General features: G+C 37.2%; 1 protein-coding gene and 2 non-coding genes across 12 annotated transcripts; all 3 read right to left on the reverse strand.

Annotated features, from left to right (window-relative positions):
* Positions 1-721: 721 nt before the first annotated feature.
* pabir2.L (PABIR family member 2 L homeolog) lies at positions 722-24,259 on the reverse strand. Of its 10 annotated transcripts, none has more exons than XR_005963375.1 (13): positions 23,035-23,884; positions 21,128-21,206; positions 19,863-19,919; positions 17,841-17,884; positions 17,634-17,688; positions 16,614-16,715; positions 15,397-15,485; positions 14,460-14,524; positions 13,362-13,467; positions 11,618-11,758; positions 5,753-5,892; positions 3,012-3,272; positions 735-2,430 (listed from the first exon to the last, which is right to left on the reverse strand). XR_005963375.1 is itself a non-coding variant. In XM_041572804.1 (12 exons), the coding sequence occupies exons 1-12, from the start codon at positions 23,042-23,044 to the stop codon at positions 3,172-3,174; spliced, it is 1,005 nt and encodes a 334-aa protein (XP_041428738.1). In that variant the 5' UTR covers positions 23,045-24,259; the 3' UTR covers positions 724-3,171. The 10 variants fall into 10 exon arrangements, 8 of the variants coding, with proteins under 8 accessions (XP_041428741.1, XP_041428738.1, XP_041428736.1 ...); XR_005963374.1 differs by having other exon boundaries at positions 3,008-3,272; XM_041572804.1 differs by having other exon boundaries at positions 724-3,272; positions 21,128-21,222; positions 23,035-24,259.
* On the reverse strand, positions 11,857-11,992 carry LOC121397468. The gene has a single exon (XR_005963693.1). It is a non-coding gene; the product is annotated as a small nucleolar RNA U109 (small nucleolar RNA).
* On the reverse strand, positions 16,314-16,454 carry LOC121397469. Its single transcript, XR_005963694.1, has one exon. It is a non-coding gene; the product is annotated as a small nucleolar RNA U109 (small nucleolar RNA).
* Positions 24,260-26,164: the final 1,905 nt, after the last annotated feature.

The raw sequence follows: 26,164 nt of genomic DNA on the forward strand, positions 1-26,164 counted from the left end.
TCTCTGACAATTTATTTCTGCCCCCAAAATAGTTGGATTGGAGATCACAAAAACCAGTTGACAATCCAGTAAAAGATTTAACCTCTCCTGTACCAGCTGGTCCACTATTCATTCATTAATTCATCGCCAAGCATTGCTGATCAGTCAGGAATGGGTATTTGGAGCATCTCATTTTAAAATGTTGGTGCAATATAGATAAACGTATTTATTGCTGAAAGTAGTAAGATAGAATGAATAGATATTCCACCTCTAAAATAAAATAAACTATCTTTCTAAGCAAATTTCCAAAAATATTAAATTCTTTTTAAGTTATTAGTAACAACAATTGCTACTGAAACCTCCATTTTCTGTAATTAGGCAAAATGTTATTTTGGGGTTGACTTGCCTATTAAGGACTATAGCAAAATAGCAGAATTAAATTATAGCAAGCATCTCTGGATGGAGGATAAACCACCTTACTTCACATACGTTTTATGTTTTTCAGGGGACCAGGAGAAAAATGTAAAATCCGAGACAAATCAGGGAAATGTATTAAAGTAACTTTTTCTTCAAGTACTGAAAGGATATAAGCACAGGAGTCAGTTTTACTTTGAGATACAGTATTTACTGTATTAATAACAAGGGTTAAGCATTGCAGCATTAATGTTACACTATGGGGGGCATGTGCAAGGTCTCTCTGTCAGTCACATTATCACATATACAACCTATAGCAATAAGTGATTGGTGCAGGACTGTTTAAAGGTCAGACTAATTGGAATTGACCATTTACAGGCAGAACCATGACAAAATATACATCTGGTTAGTATTTTAATTTCTTTCAATAGTTTTTATTGTAATGATTTCCAACAAATGGAGGGGGGATACAGAAGAAAGAAAGGGAAAAAAGGGTATACAAATAGGAAAAAAAAAAGGGAAATTAAAAATAAGTAAAAGGGGGGGTTGCCACACATTGGTTGCATATAAATATCTGCATTCACTTATCATGTTATCACAGTACAATTTCTCATAGTATACTATAAAATTCCTTACTGCAGTATGTGGTATCAGTAAGTCAAAGAGTATATGGACTACCCTATTGCCTAGATTTACCTACAGCAATTGCTCCCACATATTGCTTTCGTACATCTAATTGAATGGGCATCTCAGGATATGGTGCATTGATCTCTGGGCTAAGTAGTCGGGTTCTATGTATGTTCAATGTGTGTTGAGCACTTTAGCTTGTGCCCTGGCTATGTTTTTTGTATGTTTCTGAATCTCTAAATATGAAACACCGTAGCCATGTGTCTCTAAAAGATTGGTTTTGCCTTTCAGTTCTTGCTGAGAATTCTTCAAACTTTGCCAGTTCATTTACCTTACCTAGCCATTCCGAAAAAGAGGGTGAAGTGGTCGTCTTCCATTTATTTGGTATAAGAATTTTAGCTGCATTGAGCAGAAATCTTTCTAAGGTAGAGTCAGAAGGTATTAAAGAATAATCTATTGGCAAGTTCAGTAAGGAATGGGCTGGAGTACGCACTATTTCTCGACCTAGTATCTGAGAGCAAGCATCTAGGATCGATTCCCAGTAGGGTCGTAGTAAATTGCAGTCCCAGAAAATATGTAGAAGTGTGCCGACGTCTGTTTTACACCTCCAGCACATGTTGTTAGCTGTCGGGTAAATCTGCTTCAATTTCTGAGGTGTGTAATACCACCTGGATAGGAGTTTGTAATTCATCTCCTGAATTTAGCAACATCGTGAGCTGAAAAGCAATGCCTTTATTGCGGTCCCGACGTCTTCTTATGTGAGGTGTACAGCCAATTCCCGTTTAAGTGTTTCTTAAGGTCTCGCTGTGTTTGAAGACCATACAATGTTGAAATAGGGTGTTTGGTAGGATCTGAGGCTAAACATAGTTGTTTAAAAGATGTAAGGTTCCTGCCCAAGCATGTGTTTCCGCCCAGATAGTGATAGAAATGTTTAATCTGGTAGTATTGGTATTCAGGCAATTGACTGGTTGGTCTGGCTTGTCTCAGTTTCTCGAGGTCTGATTATCTATCATGAGATGTGCCATTTGAAGGTGACCATCCACTAGCCACTCCTGGAATCAGTTAGAATTTAAGGCGGGTGGAAATGCCAGATTATTGGTCACTGGAGTGAGAGGAGAATGTGAGGTTGAGAGTTGCATCTGAGTCTTTAGCGCGTCCCAGACCTCCATTGTATAAGTTAGAGCTGGGTGGGATGTGTGGATTATTCGACAATGTATTTTATCAACCCAGGGTAGGTGGATGAGGTGTGTGCACGTGGACTGTTGTTCAATTTCAATCCACACTTTGTCATCTAGGTGATATGACCAATCAATTATTCTGTTCAGGATCGCTGCTCTGTGGTATCGTAGGCAGTCTGGCATAGCAAGTCCTCCTTCTGTCTTCTTTCTGTAAAGTGTGCTCATTCTGATCCTGGGTGTGTTTATTATTCCATACAGATTTAGTGATAATAGATTGGAAGGATTTGAGGCAGGATGGAGGAAAAGGCAAAGGTAAGCATAGAAACATGTATAGGAGTCTCTGCATCACATTCATTTTGATCACATTAATTTTCCCTAACCAAGAAATAGGTTGTTTGGCCCAGAACATCAAATCTTTTTTCAATTTTGTGAGAATCGTTTTGGCGTTGACCATGACCCATTCTTTGAAGTCCTTTGTAATTTGAATTCCCAGGTACTGGTTAGTATTTTAAACCTCTATTTCACAATATTAACATTCATAGAGGAAAAAAAACAGTTTTTGGAAACAGGACAAAATTTTGATGTAAAATCCAGAAAAATATTACTTAAAATCAGGGAAATGCACCCATTGAAATGCATTACAAATTGGTGGGACCACAAATAAAAAAAATGTAAAATGCGAGAAAACTTAAAATCGAGGTTTCACTGTACACTGAAGTGCACTCTTCAACCCCATAATAAAAGACCGGTACTGCCTGATTCACGGTGTATAAGCTCTAAGCTTATGTTTGTGAGGCTGCAACACTTACCTACCCCTTACTCTCTTGACTTCTCTATCTTTATTTTCCATGTGTTCAACTGTATGGTCTTTGTGACTTACTGACATCGCAGTAGCAAAGATAGATACTACTACCATTGGAAGAGATGGAGCGCTTTGCAGGTGCCAGAAACCTTTTGGTGCCTCAGACTCGGACTAGTCCGATTGCCATTTTGGAGTCAGGAAGGAATTTTTTCCCCAATCTGAGGCAAATTGAAGAGGCTTCAGATGGGATTTTTTGCCTTCCTCTGGATCAACTGGCAGATAGGCAGGTTAAAAAAAAAAAAGTAAAAATGTTGAACTGGATGGATGTGTGTCTTTTTTCAACCTAACTTACTATGTTACTCTCTTTAGGCAGCTGGAAAGTAGAGACAGGAGATGCTTTATCAGGAAACCAGGAAATTTTTGTTGGACAAGGATCACGCAGAGTTGTGGATCTAAATATCAGCTTGTTTGTATGACCCATTTTAATTCTATCTGTTCAACAAATATTTCAGCCCTAATTCGCCACAAGCTTAAATACTTTGGTGTGGTACGTTTCTGTTTGTTGACCCTGTTTGGGAGTGGAAATGTCTTCCTACTGGCAGTAATAAGGCAGTATAATATGCATTGCATTTATTCACATTCATAAACATATTGCACTTTTCTCTGCCATTGACACAAAAGACTGTGGAGTAGAAGACATTGCTAATAGATTGGCTCCACTGTGACATCTACAGGTAAAGATTAAGATTGTATCACCAATGAGACCATTATTAGAATGGCATGTTGGTAATTTTGTGTCTGGGAATTCAATCAAAAATAGAACTGCATAATGTTCTGTATAAGAAATATTTACGGAAAGTTCTGCTGGATTGTTAAAACAGATAACTGGACAGGGACACTTATTGGCAAGGGAAAACCAATTTGCTTCTACTGGCACCTTGCTGGGAAGTGTATCACATTACTTTGTACATTAGGACACAGATACAAGCGAAAATTTTGGGAGACTTAGTCGCCCGGCGACAAATCACCTCTTCTTTGGACGACTAATCGCCCCCAAACTGCCTTCCCGTTGGCTAGAATCGAAATCACCGGCGGGATGGCACTCGGAGCGATTCATTTTCCGAAGTCGTCCGGTTTCCTTGTGAGGCAATGTCATGCGACTTTGGAAAATGAAACGATTTGAGTGCCATCCCAACGGGGATTTAGGTTCTAGCTGATGGGAAGGCAGTTCGGGGAGATTAGTCTAAATCTCCCAGAATTTTCGCGTGTGTCTCTGCCCTTAAAGGGATACGGTCATTAGAATAAATAGTGATTGCTATTGTTATATTCTGTAGAGTATGGTATTTTGGGGAAAAACAAAGATTTGCTTTACATCTGAAAACATTGTAGCGGTTTGTCCTGACAAAGGTTAGTGTTTTCCTCATTAGCCTTGAGACCATTTGTAATCCAAGCCTTATTATAATTGCAAGTGAAAGACAGGAACACAGTAACCCACACCCTCTGCGTTGATTTCTGTGTATCACTACAATGGCTCTTTCTGCTCTTCAGTATATTAATACTGTATATTTTGCACATTATGTCTATAATAGCTTTTACCATTTCTACATAAATTGTTTTTTTTTTTACCTCACTCATATAAACTGCAAGCATTAAAGTAGTGGTTCACCTTTGAGTTACTTTTAAGTATATTATAGAATGGCTTATTCTAAACAATTTCTCATTTGACCATTTCTTTTTGTAATAGTTCTTTAATGAGGAGTTTTAAAGAGATTGAAAAACAAATGCTCTGCAAGGCTACAAATGTATTATCACAATTATTATGTGATTATTTATTATCACACCCTGAGGAAATAACTTGAATCCAAAAATACTCCAGCTAAAACCTGTTGACGTCATGTAGAAGTCAATGGCAGAGGTCACTTGAACCATTTGAAGGGACGCAATATGTTGGCGCTATATAAATACATGTTAATAATAAGATGTGAATACCCTTCATGATGTTTGAGTTTTTTTTCAGATGGGTTTCGTTCAAAAACTTGAGCAATTCGAGTTTTTTCTATTTGAGTTTATTTGAGGTATAAAAAAAACAAAACAAAACAAAAAAAAAAAAACTCAGAAAGCTGTACAATTCTACCTTTGATAAATAACCCCTTTGTTGTATGAGTCACTGCAGACATGCATGGCCAGGAAAAATGTAATTGATTACCCGCTCCTGATTATACACGCCAGCATTCACACCTTTCCCTCCTATTTGTTTAACAGGCTTATTTACAAGACACTCCCAGGGCGAGGGGATGGTTCTATATTTAGTTTTAGTCTGTTTCAGCTTTCAGGTGGGCAGAATAAACAAACTAATTCCACCATGGATATCCAAGAAAAGAAAAATGGCGGTAGAAATAAATTGACTTTTCTAGGATGATGCACATCTTTGGAAATATTGTCCTATACACTGTCAAGTTAATTTAGTTTAAGATAAAATGAAATTAATATATGATCCTGCCATGAGGTGTTCCATTATGACCCTGTTCATACTGTCTTTTATTAGGTTTAATTGAAAATGGTACTTATGATTTTTTTTGGAAGCAGGAACAAATTATATTTTAGTATGGGATTTAACCCTTATAAAGAATTCCCTTAAGTACAAAAGGGGCACCATTCACCTTGAAAGTCAAAAAGCCACTTGTATTGGGAGTCGGTTAGAACAAGTTATAGTATACTTTAAAAAACTATATGTAAAAATTACTTTTCTAACCTGTCAAAGGCAGAATGGAAGGTAATTCAAGCGTTGCATTCACAAGATTGTGCATTGAGAGGGTAGGAATTAAACAGAAGCTCTGGTTGTACTGGATCATAGGGATAATGTTCCTGTTGGAGAGACCAGAGAGCAATACCCTGCATGTTATGAACAACAGCTACCACAACATGTTAAGATATTAATTGGCAACCTTTGTTTCACCTACCAATAACCCAGGAACAAATAGGCTTTCATTTTATTTTTACAAATATATGTATATATCTAACATGATGACAATGGTGCAGAACAACAATGTAAAAAAAAAAAAAAAAAAAAAAAAAAAAAAAAAAGGAAAACCTTAACAAATATGAAGTCAATTTATTTTTGTAGCAGTGAACCTGCCAGGACAAATCTGTACATTTTCAGTTACAATTTCACTATACAGAGTATTTCAATCACAATACTACCGATTGATGCTTTACAATATACACACAATTTATTAACATTACACAGAAATGTAAATCTATACACCAGATGAGCAACTCTTGCCAAAAAAAATAAGGCCATTCAATGAGAATTCTGCATTTCTTTAGCATTCGTGATATGCAATACATAGCTTCTATGTACAAAATACATAGCTTCTATGTACAAAAGATTCAATAAAAAAAAAACAAAAAAAAAACCACAAAGGTATTTCACAAAAATGGGTGGCGCATCTTCATTTTTTTTTTTGCCAGCATAAGGCATGACAGAATTTGTCTCAAAGGGAAAACACATTTACAAATGGTTGTTCATAAATGTTAAAATATATATTTTTATAATCTGTCTGATAGAAAGAACATAAATATAAAAAGAAAAAAAAAAAAAGCATGACAGGTTGAGACTTTGCAAGATTTCATACACACACACACACACATAAAGGACCCTTGTTAGTAAAAGCACGCAGATAAAAAACGATGTGGTACAGCAATGGAACCCCTATTACTGTCCCTTTGTTTGCTGCTCTACACAGTGGTTGTGTGGGCTGCTCTTTATGGATCACCTTCATGGATTAGTGGGGTATCCAGTGCAGTTTTTTTCTCTATAAGTAACACCAGCTCAGAGGACAAAAACAGTAGCAAATGAAATCACCGCGAGTTAAGTAAAGCAAATAAAAGGAAGTAATAGTATGGCAAGTTAAACATATTCGTTAATGTTTTCCTTGACTTATGGTGATAGAAAAAGAGAATGTTTTCTGCGCCCCCCATTCTGGGGTATTATCAATTCACAAGTAAATAGCAATATTGAAAGGCTTCCAATCAGAGAAATGTTGAGGTACCCATTCGTTTGAGCGGATCTTGGCATTTCTAGAAAATGAGGCCCTTTAAGCAAATGCAAAAAAATAAATGTGATTCTAAAATCAACAAAAACGAAGTAGCTGTGACAGTATTAGTAGCAGCATTCCTTGTTGCTAGGGGCAATGTCCTCCCAGAAACCAGTTTCAATAACCTCAGCTCATCCAACTTGCTGTTCCATATACTAAATAGCACAATGGTGGTACATAAACACCACGCAAGCAGTCTAAGCTGCCAACAACAATACTGCCATTTTATTCCTTCCGGTGTGTTTTCTGGGACAACAACCTGGTTGTTGGGAAATGGGAAGGTACTGACAAGCCTAAGAATCAAAACAGCTGGTGCTTCAGCATGACTGTGCTAAATATACAGCAGTACATTTCAGATCCAAAACCAAACTGTATTACTATCCAAATATATTGATGTTTAACTTTGGTTTTCTACCAAGAAAAGAACCCTTGAATAGTGTTTCAGAATGTAATTGTCTCTCTGTACAATTGATACAGTGATCAGTGACTGTTCTGGTTTAATACATACACTAACTTCTTGACATATAGGCTCATAGCGACAGACAAGAATCTGTAAACGGAGAAGAAAATCTAAACAGTGAATAATGTGCCCCCTATTGTAAAATATAAGGATACTAGAAGTTCCCGAGGCTTTCCGTGACCCTATAAATGCACATAAATCACATGTTATGGAATTATGCGGGTATTATAATTAGACAAGTTTTAGTGAATCATGTGACAGTAATTACATCACTTAACACCGATTATAACGGATGACATCACCAAACACTCTAGGAGGATATCGTTTACAGGATATCTGTGGCTCCTATGTATTATAATCTCTTAACAGATACCCTGGGCTGGTGCTCCCATTAGCAGAAAGCTGCACTGGCCTGGGGTATTCAGTATTAGTACCACAGAACATTCCTCTTCTTCCATGGTCCCAGGGAGATGTATGCAGGGTAGAATGAAGGTGGTTGCTTTTTGCTTAAAGCTTGGCTTTTCATTCTACTGCGCATATGAAGGAGCAATATCTGTGGTGCATATGAAGGAGGAATATCTGTGGTGCATATGAAAGAGGAATATCTGTGGTGCACAAGAAGTACCATGGGCCAGTGCAGTTTCCTCCTAACAGGAGCACCATCCCGGGGGTTTCAGGTAAAAGATTCTAGTCAGTGGCTGATGTCTAACATTTGGCACCCCCCTGTGATTAGAACTTTCCTTCTCCTTTAAGGTAAATCAACCCACCACTCCCCACAACAAGCTAAAAGTAAGAAAAATGTATTTACAGCTGTTTCGACCAGACAGAATGAATCTTGTGACAGTGGAAAAAAAAAAAGTTTCAAAGTAATTCATGAAATGTTCATAACAATGCCTGGACAGATGTCAGAACTGCATGCTCGGCTTTCAAGCACTTGAGCGAAAACAAATGTTCCCAACAGGTAATCATCTCTGGGCAATATATTTACGAGCCATGTTTTACTTTTGCATAAGCGAAGGCTAAAGCAACTTTACTGAAGTAAAAAAACAAACAAAAAAAAACCACGAGACCACGTACTTTGGCACAAGCAATTAACTGCTTCACAAACAGAACAAGCCTGCCACTTATCTAAATGTTGCTTTTAACAGGGTTTTGCTTCCCCTACCACACGTGCAATCAAGCATATAAAGCATTCCACGGGTATAAAATATAGGACTACCTAGAACCAACTTTACAGAAGGTGCAACGGAACAGAAAAAGTCACAATTTCAATGACTACGTTCTCTATGATTGAAGCGCAAACCAGGAATGGAGCCTTTCCTCTGCTCCCTTTCATCAATGGTTCCTTTAGCTTCTTATACATATCCCAGAAATACGAATGCCAACTCCCATGTAAAATCAATTTATATTCAAAAGCCATAATATCTAGGCACTTTCTTCATCAAAGACAAATTAAAAACATACAGCCTGGTCAACACACTTTGGCCATATTTTACAGAGCCGCAAATGAATCTCATGCATGGTTTGCTCCTGACACTATTGCAGCTTTCTTAGAAAGCAAATCAGTGCTAATAATACACAGGGTCTTTGTACGTTCCTCACAAAATATAACAAAACAAAAATATATTTACAAAGTGCTTTTCAAAATACTATTTTTACTGTAAGCCCACAGTCAAACCAAATCCACAATTGTAGCGTTAAAAAGACCTATTATAAATCTCCTGAAAGGAAACTTCTCTCTTTTGTCTGAAGGTTAAATATGTGCTTTATAACCAGGCTGAATATGCAAGGTTTTCAAATATTTGTTACAGTTTTGGCAGTAAAGCTAGACAAATAAATAATGGAGAATGTGAACTGTGTCCATGTGACCGAAAAGTCTAGAAAGTTATTCGCCAATGAATGGTCTGATAAAATATCATGCTGAATCCATAGGAATTGCGTAGGGATGACCTGAGCAATCCAAACATTTCACATTGTATCTATAGTAATAAGTCAAATCCAACTGGACTTGCTGGATTTTTCTTTTTCCTTGAAGACGTTTCGCTAGTCATCCGACTGGCTTTCTCAATTCAGAATGAATTCTTAATTGAGAAAGCCAGTCGGATGGTTAGCAAAACGAAAAATGCAGCAAGTTCACTTGTTTGGACTTATTACTATAGACATACCATGACCTGGATGAATGAGAAACTTCAAAAAACAAAACAAAAAAAAAAAATATTTGGTTTTCTGTTAAAGGATAAGTAAACCTTTAAAATAAATGTAAAGCTGATGAGGGTGCTATTCTAAGCATTTTTGTAAATTACATTCATTATTTATTTTATTATAATTCCAAGATATTATGGGATACATGTACTGCTAATAAGAATTTTGCTACAACAGCGCCACCTGCTGGCCAGTTTCCCACCAGTCTGACCACCAAGTAGTCAAGGAAGTTGTCAGGAGAAAGAAAGATGCTGCTCTGATGTTCTTTTGCTTAGGAAAAAAATCAGATCACATTCTCACATCTTTCCTAAGCAGAACATCAGAGCAGCCTCTTTCTTACTCCTGACAACTTCCTTGACTACTTGGTGGTCAGACTGGTGGAAAACTAACCAGCAGGTGGTGCTGTTGTAACAAAATTCATATTAACAGTACTCTTGTCCCATAATATCTTGGAATAAAAACAAAATAAATAATGAATGTAAATTACAAAAGTGCTTAGAATACCACCCTCGTCAATTTTACATTCACTTCTTTTAAAGGTTTACTTATCTTTTAAAGAGGATCTTCCTAAAATTCACAAACAGAAGTCTATTTTAATAATGTTTAGCGAAATTAGTTGGGCATGACTCCAAACTGTAAGTAATGGAGAAACCCACTTAATGATGTGGGGGGGACTTTTTATAAACAATCCTCCTTCTCTACCACACACATCTTTTCATTTAGGCACTCCAACATTCTTATTCCCACATTACAAAAGTGTCATGTTTTATGCAGTAACACAGCCACAGCTGGGAAAGGACACAATCCTCCTACAGGCTACGGTATGGTTTATACAGTGCCACGTACAATACCAGCATTACTGATGGTGTTCATATAAACAATAAAAAAAAAACTAATAACAGCTAGTATCTGTTCTGTACAGGTGTCCAGCTCTAAACTCTATCCCCCATATGTAATAAAATGCACTAAGTTTGCCCTGGAGCAGTAAGCCATAGCAACCAATAAGATGCTTGCTTTTAAACAGGTGACCAGTAAATACTTTCTGCCGATTGGTTGCTATGGGTTACTGCTCCTGGGCAAACAGTGCCTTTTATTGCATAACCCCTATATGTGTTGTAGCCTTATTAGTGTTTCTGTTTTACTTGCCAGCTAGCATATGTCCACTAACATGTGATGCAGCACCACACAAAAGCAATATAGAAAATGTCTTCTTTGACAGCACTACTGTGACTAAAATTAATTTTAACAGCTATTTGTCTATATGACACAGAGCCCAATGGGCAATTGAATATATAGCAAGCAGGCAGTATCTCACCAGACACTTAGGTAAACTGCCTTCATGTTTTCACTACTTTTTCTTGAGCAACTGATCATTTTATCATATATTAATTTAGATGACCTATGTGACTAATGCAAATACCACAGGAGAAATATTATATATATATATATATATATATATATATATATATATATATATATATATATATATATATATATATATATATATATATATATATATATATATTTATGTAGCTACAAATTTATAATATCGTATAACTTAATATACTGGGCCAAAAAAAAAAAAAAATCACATTTATAATTCATGATTGTAAAACAGAATATAACCCTGTTAAATAAATAAATAGGAAAAGAAATAAAATTGCAAAACTACCAATAAATAACTGGATCACAATGACAAAATGGGCGCACATCAGTGCATAATTTCATTGATATACAAGCCAAGTGTTGCCATTCCAGTGTCTACGTTCTGCAAGTCTATCAGGCCAGAGGCAGTTGCTTCAGAAGACAAAAAAAACAAACAAAAAAACAAATTACGCATGGTAACAATTTCTATTACTTTGGGGATAGATCTTCCAGTGACATGAATGAAGAGAAGGAGCTTGAGCAGGCTGCTGAAGAATTGGTCACACTGCTTTCCTTTGCCACAGAGTCACATGATGAGCTGATACTGCTGCTGCTTTCAAGATCTGAAGACAGGCTTGGAAAATAAAGAAGGATAATATTAATGTGGGTATATTGTGTGCAGTAAACCCCCCGCTCTGGTCCCTGATAAGTATGTTATAATAGAGAATGTTTTAGTGTAGGAGTTATATACTACCACTCAGCTTGTACTGTACAACTGGCAGCCCTGATAACTCCTTAGTTTCTCTAGCATGTTCGGACATACTGTTGCCCCGCTGCAGAAGGAGCAATAGCATTATCCACCATGCTTCACTCATAAAATATGTATAAAACAGCATTAATAAAACAAATCTTTCCAGCATTCATTCTACACTTTATTACCATGTGCTTTTTCAAAAATATTGTTACATAGCATATGTCCTAAAGGCAATGACAACTTTTTCACTTCTAACCCATCAGTGCTACGGGGGACAGACACCTTCTCAGCACAGATTCATACAAGAGGAGGCTATGTCCCTCAAACAAATAGCTTATGCTGAGAACACATGAGCCAAAGCAAGCAATGTATAATTTAGCTACACATAAGATTACCTTGTTAGATTCCATTATAATGTATAAGAGCCATTAATATCCAGTAAACTATATTATTGTAAACTGTGATTATTGATATCATCAGCTATAATTGGAGCTTAGTGATATAACTTCTGGAATGCCTCAGTGACTTAGAATATCCCAATATTTGACAATAGGGGGTACATTATTTACTGTATAAAACAGGGAAGTTGCTCCATTGTTACTTTTGGATCAATAAATGCTTCTGCCCATCTTGAAATGCATGTGCTCAGAAAGATATCAAGACTGGTGATGCTTAGGAACATATGCTCTTGCCTTTTACAGATATTTGGGAGGTGGGGTTACAGCTACTGGAGGCAGGCATATACACCGGAACATAAGGTTGCTCTATTTCTCTCTTCCTTGGAGGTACGGGCATATCTCTCTTTCTGAGAGATGCAGCTATTTGTATATCCATATGTAATTTATAACACCATTTTACACAATAAAAATAATGTTATCACCTTGGTGAGTGGTAGTTTGACCATAGTACTTATGCAAAACTATATTAGATATATTAAATATATACAATAATGATGGGGAAGTCTTGATGCTGCATGGCAATTATAAATTTTAATTGGGGAAACAGAATTTGGCTCTGATGCCTCAGTTAGTTTGCCTTGGCTATGACTATGGTATATTTTGCCTTTGAACTTCCTGATCAGTATATGCTGAAGAATTATGCAAGAGGTAGCGGCACACACTTTTCTATAAACAAGTCTTATCTTGGTGGAAACTAAGTGCCAAGAATGTAAAAATGCTTGGCGTACCATATGGCAAATTTAATCTACCGATTAGTTCCTATAAAACAAGGTTACATTTAAAATACATTTTTCACTGTGAAGGGCTCTAGGACACTATAAATGAATATATATTAATGTTCAAATTAAATTAATGACTAAATGTACTTGGGATTGCATACGAAACTAAAGAGATCTGCAAACCCAGAATAGCACAAACATTACTATGAACTGCCTTTCCTTTTTGCAAAACTTAATTATGTTTTAAGAGAAGAGTCTATTAAAATATTTGTTATGCAGACACTGGATAACCAGACAGTCTCGTACCAGCTGAAGTAGGACATCTGGGCGACATCAGAAGAAAGCATGTTTGTGGTCCCCTGAAAAAGTCTCTTTGGTTGATTTTCCACTTCCATCTCCATCTCGCCTAAAACTAAAGCATTGCACTAAATCAAAGCAAGCCTCAACATCGCAAAGCAAAATTAAATAAAAATAAATATATTCAATAAGTAAGACGCTGAACTCACTCATTTGTCCTAAACCAAAAAAAGAAGTAATGGAGTATGGGACAATTCAGATTAGTGTAGGAAGCATTTTAAAATTATACTGACATGTTCCTATAAAACCAGGTACCATAAGGGTGATGACATGAGATTAGCCGATTAATGTCCTCTAGCGCGGGCGACAATCTCCTCGCAAGGAAACTTCAGGCTACTTTGGAAATGTCAAACTTTGCAAAAGTAGCTGCACCGCATCAGTTTCGATTGTGGCAATTCATGTTAGCCACTGGGGAAGAATTTGGAGATTGAGCTAGAGGAGATCAATCAAGGAATGAACAATCTCTTCATGTATCATTACCCCCAATCAGCCTAACAGACATTTTGTTGTATAATTTATCTCCTATATAAACCTCAAACTTGTTATCCACACCTTCGTGTATCTTTTTAAAGTAGCACTTTGAGCCAATAACATATTCCTGTCCCTTTGTCCCAGAATTTCACAAAGCTACTGTAACTATTCACATACGTGAATCAAGTATATATTTTATCGTACAGGTACTAAGATATAGCAGGCTTGCTCTATGCATCTGTGAACTTGGAGAAAACTGTTGCTCTATGTACATTAAAATCCCCAATAAATGTGATAAAATGATTAATTACAGATGATATAACAAAGTCAGTCATTGTAAAATATGTTTTGCCTATGGTTGAGTCTCAAAAATCTATTAGTACTATGCATGTTCCCGAATGAATACCGTTACAAAGGCGATGAGCATATGCCTGTAACCATAGTATCCTAGAATTAAAACATGTAGAAATACATATATCAAACATACCCAAGTGAAATTTGAGTAATTTCAGAGTGTTTACATACTAGTTAAAACATACACCCCAACTGGGACAAGTGCAGCTTATGTTAGATTACCTTTCCTTTTAATAGGGCCAAATGCACTTGGGCGTATATAGTTGACAGGACTCCGGCTTCTTTTGCTGAGAAAAGAATAAAACATTAAAACCATAGAAAGCATTTATGATCCCATTTCCCACCTGTTCTAAACTCTACTTCCATGAAAAGATATCATTTTATACAAATAGCCAATTATGATAAGTAATCTTCTTTAATGCTACAATACTTGGCACACTAATATTTTAAATGCAGCCTTTTCATATAACCCCCAAGTGCCTGTGATTTCTGAATAAAGACACAACTTCCTCTTACTAATCAGGTTGCAAAAAAGTACTAAGAATAAGGCCATCGAACTCGGAATGTCATTAGCAAATCCCCTTTAAAGGGGTGTTCACCTTTGAGTTAACTTTTAGTATGATGTAGAGAGTGATATTCATTCTGAATCAATTTGCAATTGGTCTTCATCTTTATCATGTGAGGTTTTTGAGTTATTTAGCTTTATGTTCAGCAGCTCTCCAGTTTGCAGTTTCAGCAATCTGGTTGCTAGGGTCCAAATTACCCTAGCAACCATGCATTGACTAAGAGACTGGAATATGAATAGGGGAGGGCCTGAATGGAAAGAGGAGTAATAAGAAGTAACAATACATTTGTAGCCTTACACAGCATTTTTTTTTTTTTAGAAGGGGTCAGTTACCCCCATTTGAAAATTTGGAAAATTAGAAGAAAAAGGCAAATAATTATAAAACTATAAAAAATAAATCATAAAGACAAATTGAAAAGTTGCTTAGAACTGGCCATTCCATAACATACTAAGTGAACACCCCTTTAATATACTTCTTCTATTGCATCCCATCAATAAAGTTATTCTACCTTTTTATCCCAACCGATTTTTGAAGGAAATAGCATTATATCAAAGACTGCAGTAAAATACTAAACAAAACAAGCTAGCACTTACGTTGAGAAACGCCTTGTAGGACTGGGGATAGGACTCGGGGGCAGCCCATTACTGCTCACAAACATTTGTAAAGATGGAGAGAAACATTGCTATGGAAGAAAAACAGACTGCTACTAAAAAAAACCCTGCTAAAGCACCTCTAGCACAGCGTATCACTTTTCAGCAGTCATGTTACAGCATTTGTAAGAAGCACCAGCAAAAATAGCTGGGTGCAACAAACATTACACTTTAAAGGGTTTTCAATTCCCTTTAAATGAAGACAAAATTGCAAAATTGTATGGCTCTTTTCACTGACAAAACAATGACCCTGCCATTTTCAGAGATGCTTTGTTAAAAGGGGTATGATTCTCAACAGGTATTTATAAAGTATATATTCCGCAGTAGTATATGCCTACATTTTTGTTGCACAGGAGCACACTAAATAGGACATGTGTTGACATGTGCTTTAATCCTTTTAAGAAAAAAGAAATCATATTTTCCAAATTTTTATGCTATAAAGTACCAACAGCTGATTATTTTGTTTTATAAACAAAGAGCTAGTATGCTTGAAAAAGATAAACAAACCCCTCCCTTTCTCAGCCTCAGTCGGTTGTAGGCTTTCAGGTAAAAATGAGCTGATTGTACAAAGGAATTATCTGTGGAATTTTCCAGGTGTATACTGCCCTTTCATTTTGCAACTCCAGTGGGCACAGCCCTAATAAGTATGGGACAGCTCTGTTGCCTACCTACAAGAAAAAATGCAGTGAAACAAATTTTCAATAAACTAGAAGTACAATACCTGTTCAGTAAAGCTTCTCCAAGAAATGGCAGGTGTCATAAAAACAGCATTACAAAATATTCATATTGGGAAAAAAAAAAGACATTACAACCTCCTTAACAAAATTTTAAATTGTCTAAAAAAATATCATAATGCAATGTAATGTAGGAGTGATATACTACCACTCAGCCTGTACTTAACAGCTGGCAGCCCTGATAACTCCTTAACTATATAATATTGCATGCAAAGGTTAAAGAGTGTTCCACAAAAGCAGGAATACTACACATTTCCCAGCATGCAACAGTAGGACAAACATATTTCACCATAATATCTGTATTACATCTCTATCACCAAGCAAGATAAAGGCAAAAATATAGTAAACAGCAGATAAGACCTGCACTGTCCTTTAGGAGCCTGTTTTGGGAAAGAGTAATGGTTGGTATCTGTTTAGGTTTCTTACCTTTCCAATAGCTCTTGGAGGTGACGGAGCCGGAGATACTGGGATAAAGTCAATGCGCTTTGGAGATGAAGTTTTTTCTATTTTCTCAAGATCACTATCACTCTGCCATCATAAAAAGGCAAACATGAATAAACAAGTTGATCAGTAATACACATGGTTAAGAGTCTCTCCTCCGCTACGGTGCCAGTAATGCAGAGGAAATAAAATGCCCTGTAAGCACTTTGTTCACTTAATGAGCACTTCTGAAACTTCAGCTCCATTTGTAGAAAGCACTATATTTACATATGAAAAGACATGATATTTGGGGGCAGGCCATTTTATCGAAGGTTCCACTGCATACTAAACAGATCAGGGCAGGGCTTTATTTAGACAACAGGCAACTGATGGGTTAACACAAAAGAGCTAGAACCAGACACAATGCACTGTTTTTAAAATAAAATTTAACAATCATTTTCATTGTTGGGGGGTTACCGACTATTTAAAATAACCATTATCCCCCTTAAACAGGTTTATATGAATGGCCATTCACATGGGCTCCACCTAACTGCCTTTTATTTGACTTGTAAATGCATACACATCTATGCACAGGGTTTGAGCACCTAATTTTCACATGTTTTGTCGACCCCACTCTCCCATCTCTCATAAAGACATTTTATCTGATTTTACAGCATCCCCATCTTATGTTGTGATCTGGTAACCTTTATCTTGAAAATAAAACAAGCCATTTCCCTCAAATGTCACCATACCAAGATTTTTGGCTGGGCCCCTTAACTGCTGCACCCAGAGCTGCCCCACAATTTGGGAACCACTGGTTTAGAGGGGTTGTCCCAGAATAACTAACATATCCCAAGAGATGTAAGCTAAATACTTACACATGAAAAGTTTCCGTGAATTGCAAAACTTTAGTACTATGGAACTTAAAGCCTGATACAAACTGGTTGAGACATTCGTTTATCGGTGTTTCTAACGTCAGGGGAAGGAAAAAAAAAAAAAAACTATTTCAAAGTTTATGACACTTACCAAGTTAAAGCTTTCCTCCCAGGACACAATCATCTGCATCGATGTTTGCACTTCCCTTTAAAGATATAAAACAGAGAATTTTGTTACTGCTTATTTCAAATACTGCTTATTTCAAATAAATATAAAAGACTTGGCTTAACACCAACTTTGCAAGACATGAATACTGTGCTAGCATTTCCATGAACATGTTGACGAAAAATGGACTACCTTTCCCTAGCTGTTTCTCGGTCCATGACATCCAAAGTTTCTTCCTGTAAAGAGAGAAAATAATTGTGTATAATCATTTATATTTTTTATAATACACAAGAGTCATGAACATCCTGTTACTTATATCCTTATAAAATACAAGAGCCATGAATATCCTGTAAATAATATCCTTAAACGGAGCTTAGTAATGTCACTGGTTAAAATTGGAGCTTAGTGATTAATTTGTCACGACTCAATGAAACTTGAGTATTATAATTAAATGTATAATAAATATTGTACCCCCTGTTTTATTTTATTTTTATTATTATTATTAACATGTATTTATATAGCGCCAACATATTGCGTAGCACTGTAAAGTAACTGTGATTATACAACTACATCACATGAATTACATACATAGAATATATGGAGTAACAAACATCACAATCAATACAGGTACAAAGAGGTGAGGAAGGCCCTATGCATAGGCATACAGTCTAAAGGGAAGGGAGTAATACACAAGGTGTGGGAGTGGGCAAGATCTCTGTGTACCCCTGTTGTAAAATACGAGGATATTACAAGTTATGGAACTCCTCTCTGACTTATCTCATCCTTGTATGTTACAACAGTGGGTACATATATCCCATCCCATATATATTGTTCTTTTAAACTGCATTCTAGAATGTGTCCAGAACTCAGACCAACTCTCTGATCTGACTAAAACTTATTGCATGTTTTCTCTGTGTACCACAACTTTAATTTACAAACATATGTGCCTTTTTGCACCAGTGTATTAACCCAGTAACAACTTTCATTAGTCTGGTGCAGTTTACATACAAATCTGCATCTCTGTAGGTGAATTTGCCTTTTAGGTTTAAGGGATACTGTCATGGGAAAAAAAAATTTTTTCAAAATGAATCAGTTAATAATGCTGCTCCAGAAGAATTCTGCACTGAAATCCATTTCTCAAAAGAGCAAACAGATTTTTTTATATTCAATTTTTAAATCTGACATGGGGCTAGACATATTGTCAATTTCCCAGCTGCCCCAAGTCATGTGACTTGTGCTCTGATAAACTTCAATCACTCTTTACTGCTGTACTGCAAGTTGGAGTGATATCACACATATCACAATGGGAAGGTAACCAGATAACAGCTCCCTAATACAAGATAACAGCTCCCTGGTAGATCTAAGAACAGCACTCGATAGTAAAAACCCATGTCCCACTGAGACACATTCAGTTACATTGAGAAGGAAAAACAGCAGCCTGCCAGAAAGCATTTCTCTCCTAAAGTGAAATTGCTCTTTTGAGAAATGGATTTCAGTGCAGAATTCTGCTGGAGCAGCACTATTAACTGATGCATTTTGAAAAAAAATGTTTTTCCCATGACCGTATCCCTTTAACGTTAAAGCTGGAGATAGGTCAGGCTTGCTCTACTAATAAAACATCTATCTCAATTAAGTTTATGTGTATACGGTTATTTTAATTTGTACGTGTACTTATGGAAATGATTACCAGCTATTAAATGCTGACAAACCTCCTGACATTAGGGCAAGTCTTTGTATAGATGAATTATTCATAATCTAGCTACAATAGTATGATGATGCTCAGAATTAGGCCTTCAAATTTATTTTCCTGTTTAACCCATGGTTCCACACTAGCACCTTAGTGCAAATTACCATGTAATAACTGTGCATGTGTAGCTTTAGGCCAAGGCAGACAGAACCTTTTTGCGTGTAATAAGAATTGGAGCAGAGGTCAGACCAAATACGCAAAGGCAGACATATCCAGGCCTACCTCCACTGCATGTGACTGAATGCAAGCGGATCTTATTCAAATCAAATAAAAATGAGGGAGAGTGGATCTGCTCCTCCAAGCCTGAAAAAATATGCAGGCTGAGAGCAACAGAGCCAAAGTTCCATCTGTATTCAGCCTTACATTCTAATTGTTAGAACAAGACACTTCATAACCACAAATGTAAATTCAGTTATTGGGATGTTTGGCAACATGAGCTCAAGATATCTAGTTACATATCAACTCACCCTTTTGAGCTGATAAAGTCTGCTGCTGGGAATGCAAATAGGGGAAGATGCTGGCATCTGTAAAACAAATTAACTATTAGGAGAATCGTAATAAATAAGAACATTGGCCAAAACTTTTTCCTGAGACACCATAAGAAGCAGGATTCAATTATTCTGAATTTAAACTGCAACAACCAAGTCTTGACCACTGAGCAGGCTTATCATAGGCAACCAGGAATTAAATCTGGGGATGATCTAACAAAGTTAGTAAACTGCTGTATTACTGATGTAAACAGAAACATGCTGTGAAAATTTACAGCAGTTCTCCAATTTGGAATTTCAGTAGCTATCCCATCTTGTTTCTAAAGGACAAATTACCCTTGCAACCAGGCAGTGGATTGAATGAGTAACTGAAATATCTATAGTAGAGGGCATTAATAGAAAGGTAAGCATTAAAGAGCAGTGTTATCCCCTAAAAAAAAGTGGTAAGAAAAAAAAAACTGAGCTGGCAAGGGATTAATAAATAAATGAATGAATGAATATGTGCCTCCCAATCCTCACCTTTCCTATTAGAGCAGTTTTTGTAAAAACTGGTAGGAAGCCGAGCAGTTGGGAAAAAATGCTGTGTTATGCACCCAGCAAAAAGGGCAGGAGAACAATTAAGAGTAACAACGACAATAAAAGGAAACCTCTCGGACCAATAGCATATTGGCCGTCAGAATCAGTGACCCCACTGAAAGCTGGCAAGTGGTAAAAAGCAGCAAATAAATCGTCAACTATATAATAAAAATTGCAAAACAGGCTGAAGAGTTGCTAATAGGACATTCTTTAAGCACCTAGCAAAATAGTTTCACCCACCATGTTTGGGCTATTTTTGCCAGAAAATGCCTCTAGCAAGAGCTATGCTGCCTACACTGCGAGGAAACTCCCAGTAGACGGTCACGTTGGGTGACACGCATAATGATTGAGTCCCCCCAGCACACTTTGTACATGTGCGCAATATACAACTGGGAGACGAGTCTACAGGAATGTGCATAATAAGCAAGCTGGAGCACTCTTTACCATGGGGGTAGTGCTGAATTATAATATTATGGGCCTATTGTTTTATTCACAAAAATCTATTATTTCTTGAGCTAAAGAGAGCAAAGAGGGAAAATGAAGCTACTCCATGTTTGATCCTTGCGAGGTAGATTATTACATTACCAATGTATGTAATGTATGTTATGTGGAAATGTATGTTGTTAGGGAAACGGACAGCAGATGTTAGAAATGAGTGCAGCGCTTACCAGACTCTGACGATTCACTACAGTGGTACTGTTCCGACGCGCTCTTATAACATCTGTCTGAAACACCTGTGAATTGTCACTGAAAGACACAAACACTGTCAGAAGCAATAAGGATTTAGGAATTCAAAAAACGAACCATTAATACATGCTTATATAGCCAAAACCACCTGAAATTTTCAGCATGTTAAATAAATAATTGAGCTGTGAATCCAGGAAGTGACTATTTGGGGGCATAAGAAGGTATGGGGGGGTGTATCTCTGTGGGTTCTGAGATCTAAACTGGGGCACAAGAACCATATGAATATAATGAAGCATCTTAGAGGCTGCTTTGCTTTATGTTCATTTTCAAGGCTACACAAAATGCCTGTGACAACTTCCCTTACTTGACCTTGCCTCTTGGCCTCCTAGTTTTTAACGGAATTAAATATTTTCACTTGACTCTGTCCGGTTTCTGCTCTTAGCTGTCTTTGCCATGTCAGCCCCTTTACTTATTAATCTTTGCAATCAACTCTTCTTCCTTATCTGTGTAACTCTGGCCAATTTTCTAACAGATTTTGTATGCCCCTCAAGCCTTCTTCTAGTACTTGATTTGCCCTCGGGGTTTGCTTGACTTCAGCCTATGGCCTCAACACTGTCTGCCTTTCATCACAGCTTTGCACAAATTCTACCTCACCATGTGACCAACTGCTCACCTCGCCCAACTTCTGCCATATTCCTCCCAAGCTCCATTAAGGGTTTTTTTCCAAATCACACTTTAATTATCCTTTGCACCCAATCCTTGTTTTCTCATGTTTCATCTTTGTGATCATCTGCTTCTCCTTTAATTTGCCTTTACCATCCTAACACTTATTTCCAGACTTATATTTCTACTCCTTGCTTCTTCTTCCTTGACATTTTTATACCATTTGTCTGCTTCTTTCATGGATCATTCCCCTTGCATGCTTTTACAAACATGCTCTGTCTTTTTTTACAAGAAAGGACAGGACTCAGTAATGCCATGTAATGACTTCATTGTCGATTCTAAAATAATTATCTTTAAGCAAGTAATGTAAACTCCCCATGCCTCAGGAGTTGCACTTAAATTGGGAGCTGTAAACATTAGGCCTCAATTTGTCTGAATGCTTTTTTTTTTCCGGAGTTCTGTGTATGATGCAACTGTGCTATATACGGTAGTCATTCTTTCCGGGATCCATTTTCCATTACAGCCTTGACATTAAGCCACATACTAGTGATGAGCAGGTCAGAAAAAACTAAAACCTGCGCCCGTCCCTAACCCACAAAACATTAATAACTTGCACCTGACCCTAACCTGCAAAATGTTGACACTGCAGGACTCACACCCAACTAGGGTTGCCACCTTTTCTGGAAAAAAATACCAGCCTTCCTATATAATCTTTTTCCCTATTAATAACATTGGGATCAACCATCATTTTCACCGGCCAGGCTGGTAAAATACCGGCCAGGTGACAAGCCTACACCCAACCCTTACTTGCGTCTTCTACTCTGTACTCTACTTCTGTGAGCACCTCTGGAACCAAGACAGGGATTCTTCCGTAGCAGTGGAGCAGTGTACTTCCCACGTCCGCCCCAAACAAAACCCCTGGCCAAATTTCAACAGCCGCACATCACTACCACATACACATTGCTATTTAGTAATATCAGTCAATCCAACTGCAACTGTAATAAATAGTCAGTATTTCATGTCAAGTTTAGAATGCTGGTCTCATTCAACTTTCAATATGTTGTCACTATAGCTGAGCCCCATTTCCACGTGACCTATTATTGTGCATCCAATTGGCTGCTTATTGCTGCTAGTGGAGTGTGCTGTTTATGAAGCTGCTCTCACGTGCTCCCCCTATGGTTGCCATCAGCAAACACTGTCCCCCCGCTGAACCCCTTCCCCTTACCTGAGGCCATTGATGAGAGGGGCGCTATTAGACCTCCTCAGATTCCCATCACTCGGGGGCCCCGGCATTTCGAGGTCCAGCTCCATTTTCTCCTGTGCCATGGTGGCGTCGCTCCCCGGCTTCTCCTGGGGGTGTGAGCGGAGAGTTAGCGCCGGCTTCTCCCCTCCTTCCCTCACTGGCTCATATCCCTCCCTCGGGCTCCCCGCTTAGGCCCCACCGACCGAACGGAGACTCCAGCCTGAATCCAGCCAGAGCCCCATAGCCCGGGAAAGTCCTACGGATCGTGCAACCCCGCCGCCGCAGCCTCCTCCTCCTCCCGCCTTATTCCGTTCCAAAGCTGAGCAGCTAAGTAGCAGTTCAGGCCCAAGCCTGTGCAGAACTTGCGCGCAGCCTCAGGCGCATGCGCACAAAACCCAACTCCCCAGTTACAGGTAGAGCGCTGTAGGAAGGCCACTGTAAGAAACTGGAACCGGTTATAAAACCGTAGAAACTCTATTTTTATTTCGTGTGACTTTGTTTAATGGTAACTTTATTGTTAGTTATGCTTCTTGGTCCCTATGAGTATGTACTGGTTTTATTTACAAAGCTATATATTTAGTTAGTGCAAAAGCAGCTGGTTCCAACTAATAATTGCAGCTAAAATGTAAGGCTCATTCAGGTCATATGTGCCCACATTTACACAAACAAGGCGTTTATTAGTGCCAAGTGTTGAAGCACGAGGGACATTTTGTTAAGAGAACAAAACCCAATTTAGGGCCCATTTACTAATACATGAATTGGTTTGATACATGGAAAAGTTGAGTAGAAATTTTCTGATGCCCAATAGCCGCCTCTTTTTAACTAAAACTTGAGACAATCATATCAAATCTACATGTTTATTATAATCACAATTCACATAGCTACATTTTGATTCAGTTTTTTAATAGAATACATAAAAATGACATTGTTATAAGATAGGATCTCAGCACAGATTAACTGTTTTATGTTAAAAAATGTATTAGTAAATAATCGGAAATATTGTAAAAATTGTCACACTCAAATAAATATGAATACTAAATTTATTATGAGAGAAAAAACCCTGGCGAAAAATTGGCCACATTTTAAAAAACTAGCCCTTACGTGTGTCTTTTCTTTCAGGGCTTCATCTTAAGCAAAGCAAGCATTCTAGTATTTTACACAATAATTTCATGTGTCATTAAAATCTGTGTAAAGTATATGTAATACATATATAGTGAATAAAGTACACCCTCTTGTAAGCCGAGTATTTTTATACAGGTCATGGAACTTCTAATATCCTCATACTTTGCAACTTGGGGTACTTTATTTATTACAATACACAAGTATCAGTGAGTCATGTATCAGAAATGACATCAGAACTCACCGTTTATAACTGATGACATCAGAACTCACCATTTATAAGGATATAATTTACAAGATATTCATGGCTTTTGTGTACTATATACAGATAAATAATGCTCCTTCTGCATAAACAGGAAAATAAAGTGATTATAAACTTTACACTGCTGACCCGGGCCGTTCCCTGCTCTGAATTTCGGCTCTCTGCCCCCACATAGCAAACACAGCAAGAGAAACACAATGGCACTAGTTCTCCTTACACTTTATCCAACTTACTTATATTCTATTTATCTGGGGTCTGAGATTATGAACGCTAATACTTTTCTGTATATTTATCAAGCCATATTACGATTGTTAAACCAGCAATATGTTTGCTACTGTATGATTGGACTTATTTTTGTTTTTCATTTCTTTGTAATTTTTGAATCTGTTATATGTAACAATTCTGCTTTCTTGTGATTTGAAAACTTTTAATAAAAATGTATTGTTGAAAAAGATTAAGAGCTAAGTGTTAAAAAAGTCATAAGAGGAAGAAGGGCCATGCACTGTAGAGCTTACAATCTAAGTTTACCTAAAAAAGATTTCTAACATGTTTGTCACTTTAAAGCAAAATGTTTTAAGTCAGTAAGAGACTTAGGGGCCGATTCACTAACTTCGAGTGAAGGATTCGAAGTAAAAAAACTTCGAATTTCGAAGTTTTTTTGGGCTACTTCGACCTTCGACTACGACTTCGAATAGAAGGATTCGTAGTAAAAATCATTCGACTATTTGACCATTCGATAGTTGAAGTACTGTCTCTTTAAAAAAGACTTCGACCCCCTAGTTCGGCATCTAAAAGCTACCGAAGTCAATGTTAGCCTATGGGGAAGGTCCCCATAGGCTTGGCTAACTTTTTTTGATCGAAGGATATTCCTTCGATCGTTGGATTTAAATCCTTCGAATCGTTCGATTCGAAGGATTTAATCGTTCGATCGAAGGAATAATCCTTCGATCGTTCGATCGAACTATCTGCGCTAAATCCTTCGACTTCGATATTCGAAGTCGAAGGATTTCAATTCCTAGTCGAATATCTGTAAGGGGGGGGGTGCTCGCCGACCCTGTAAACTGTTCCAAATTGATACATTTAGTTGAAACATTTCTTATCTCTGTCCTTACTGAACAGAATCTGCTGGTTTCATTACAGGTAGCTCCAGAGATGCTGCTGAGAACTAAATCTTGAAAAATTGTAACAGTTACTGAGTTGCCAGACTCAAACACCAGAGACAGGAACATTCAACTTTAAACTTAGATTTTGGAAAAACAGTAAAAAATAAACAATGGAAAGTAATTGAAAAAAGTCTTTATTTCTGGGGAACAATCTGAAAACAACTAAACTGAAAAAGTGTTTGGAAGGTGAACCACCCCTTTAAAGCTGTAGAATCAGTCAGTGGTAAGGGGTGTTGTCTTGGTTTTTAAGTGCTATGCGTATGTTTCTACTGGGTTTGTTTATGAATCTGCCATATCTGATAATATTGTTTTACACTCTGGGTCAGAAAATATCCTGAAAACATATAAATACAAATAAATTAGTACTATAGAAAAGCCACAGAAGAACAAAAGGTTGCAGGATGTCACTATAGCAATTTAAAATAATTTAATTATACTGTATTTACTGTATCAGATGTTCACATCTGCTTTGCCTGATTATACATATAGGTTTTCTGTCTGACTATACCATAACAAAACTGTGCACCTTTTCTTTCACTCATTATCATTTGTTTTATGGTAATTTAAA

Source organism: Xenopus laevis, chromosome 8L (assembly GCF_017654675.1).
Source record: "Xenopus laevis strain J_2021 chromosome 8L, Xenopus_laevis_v10.1, whole genome shotgun sequence".
NCBI classification, from domain to species: Eukaryota; Metazoa; Chordata; class Amphibia; order Anura; family Pipidae; genus Xenopus; species Xenopus laevis.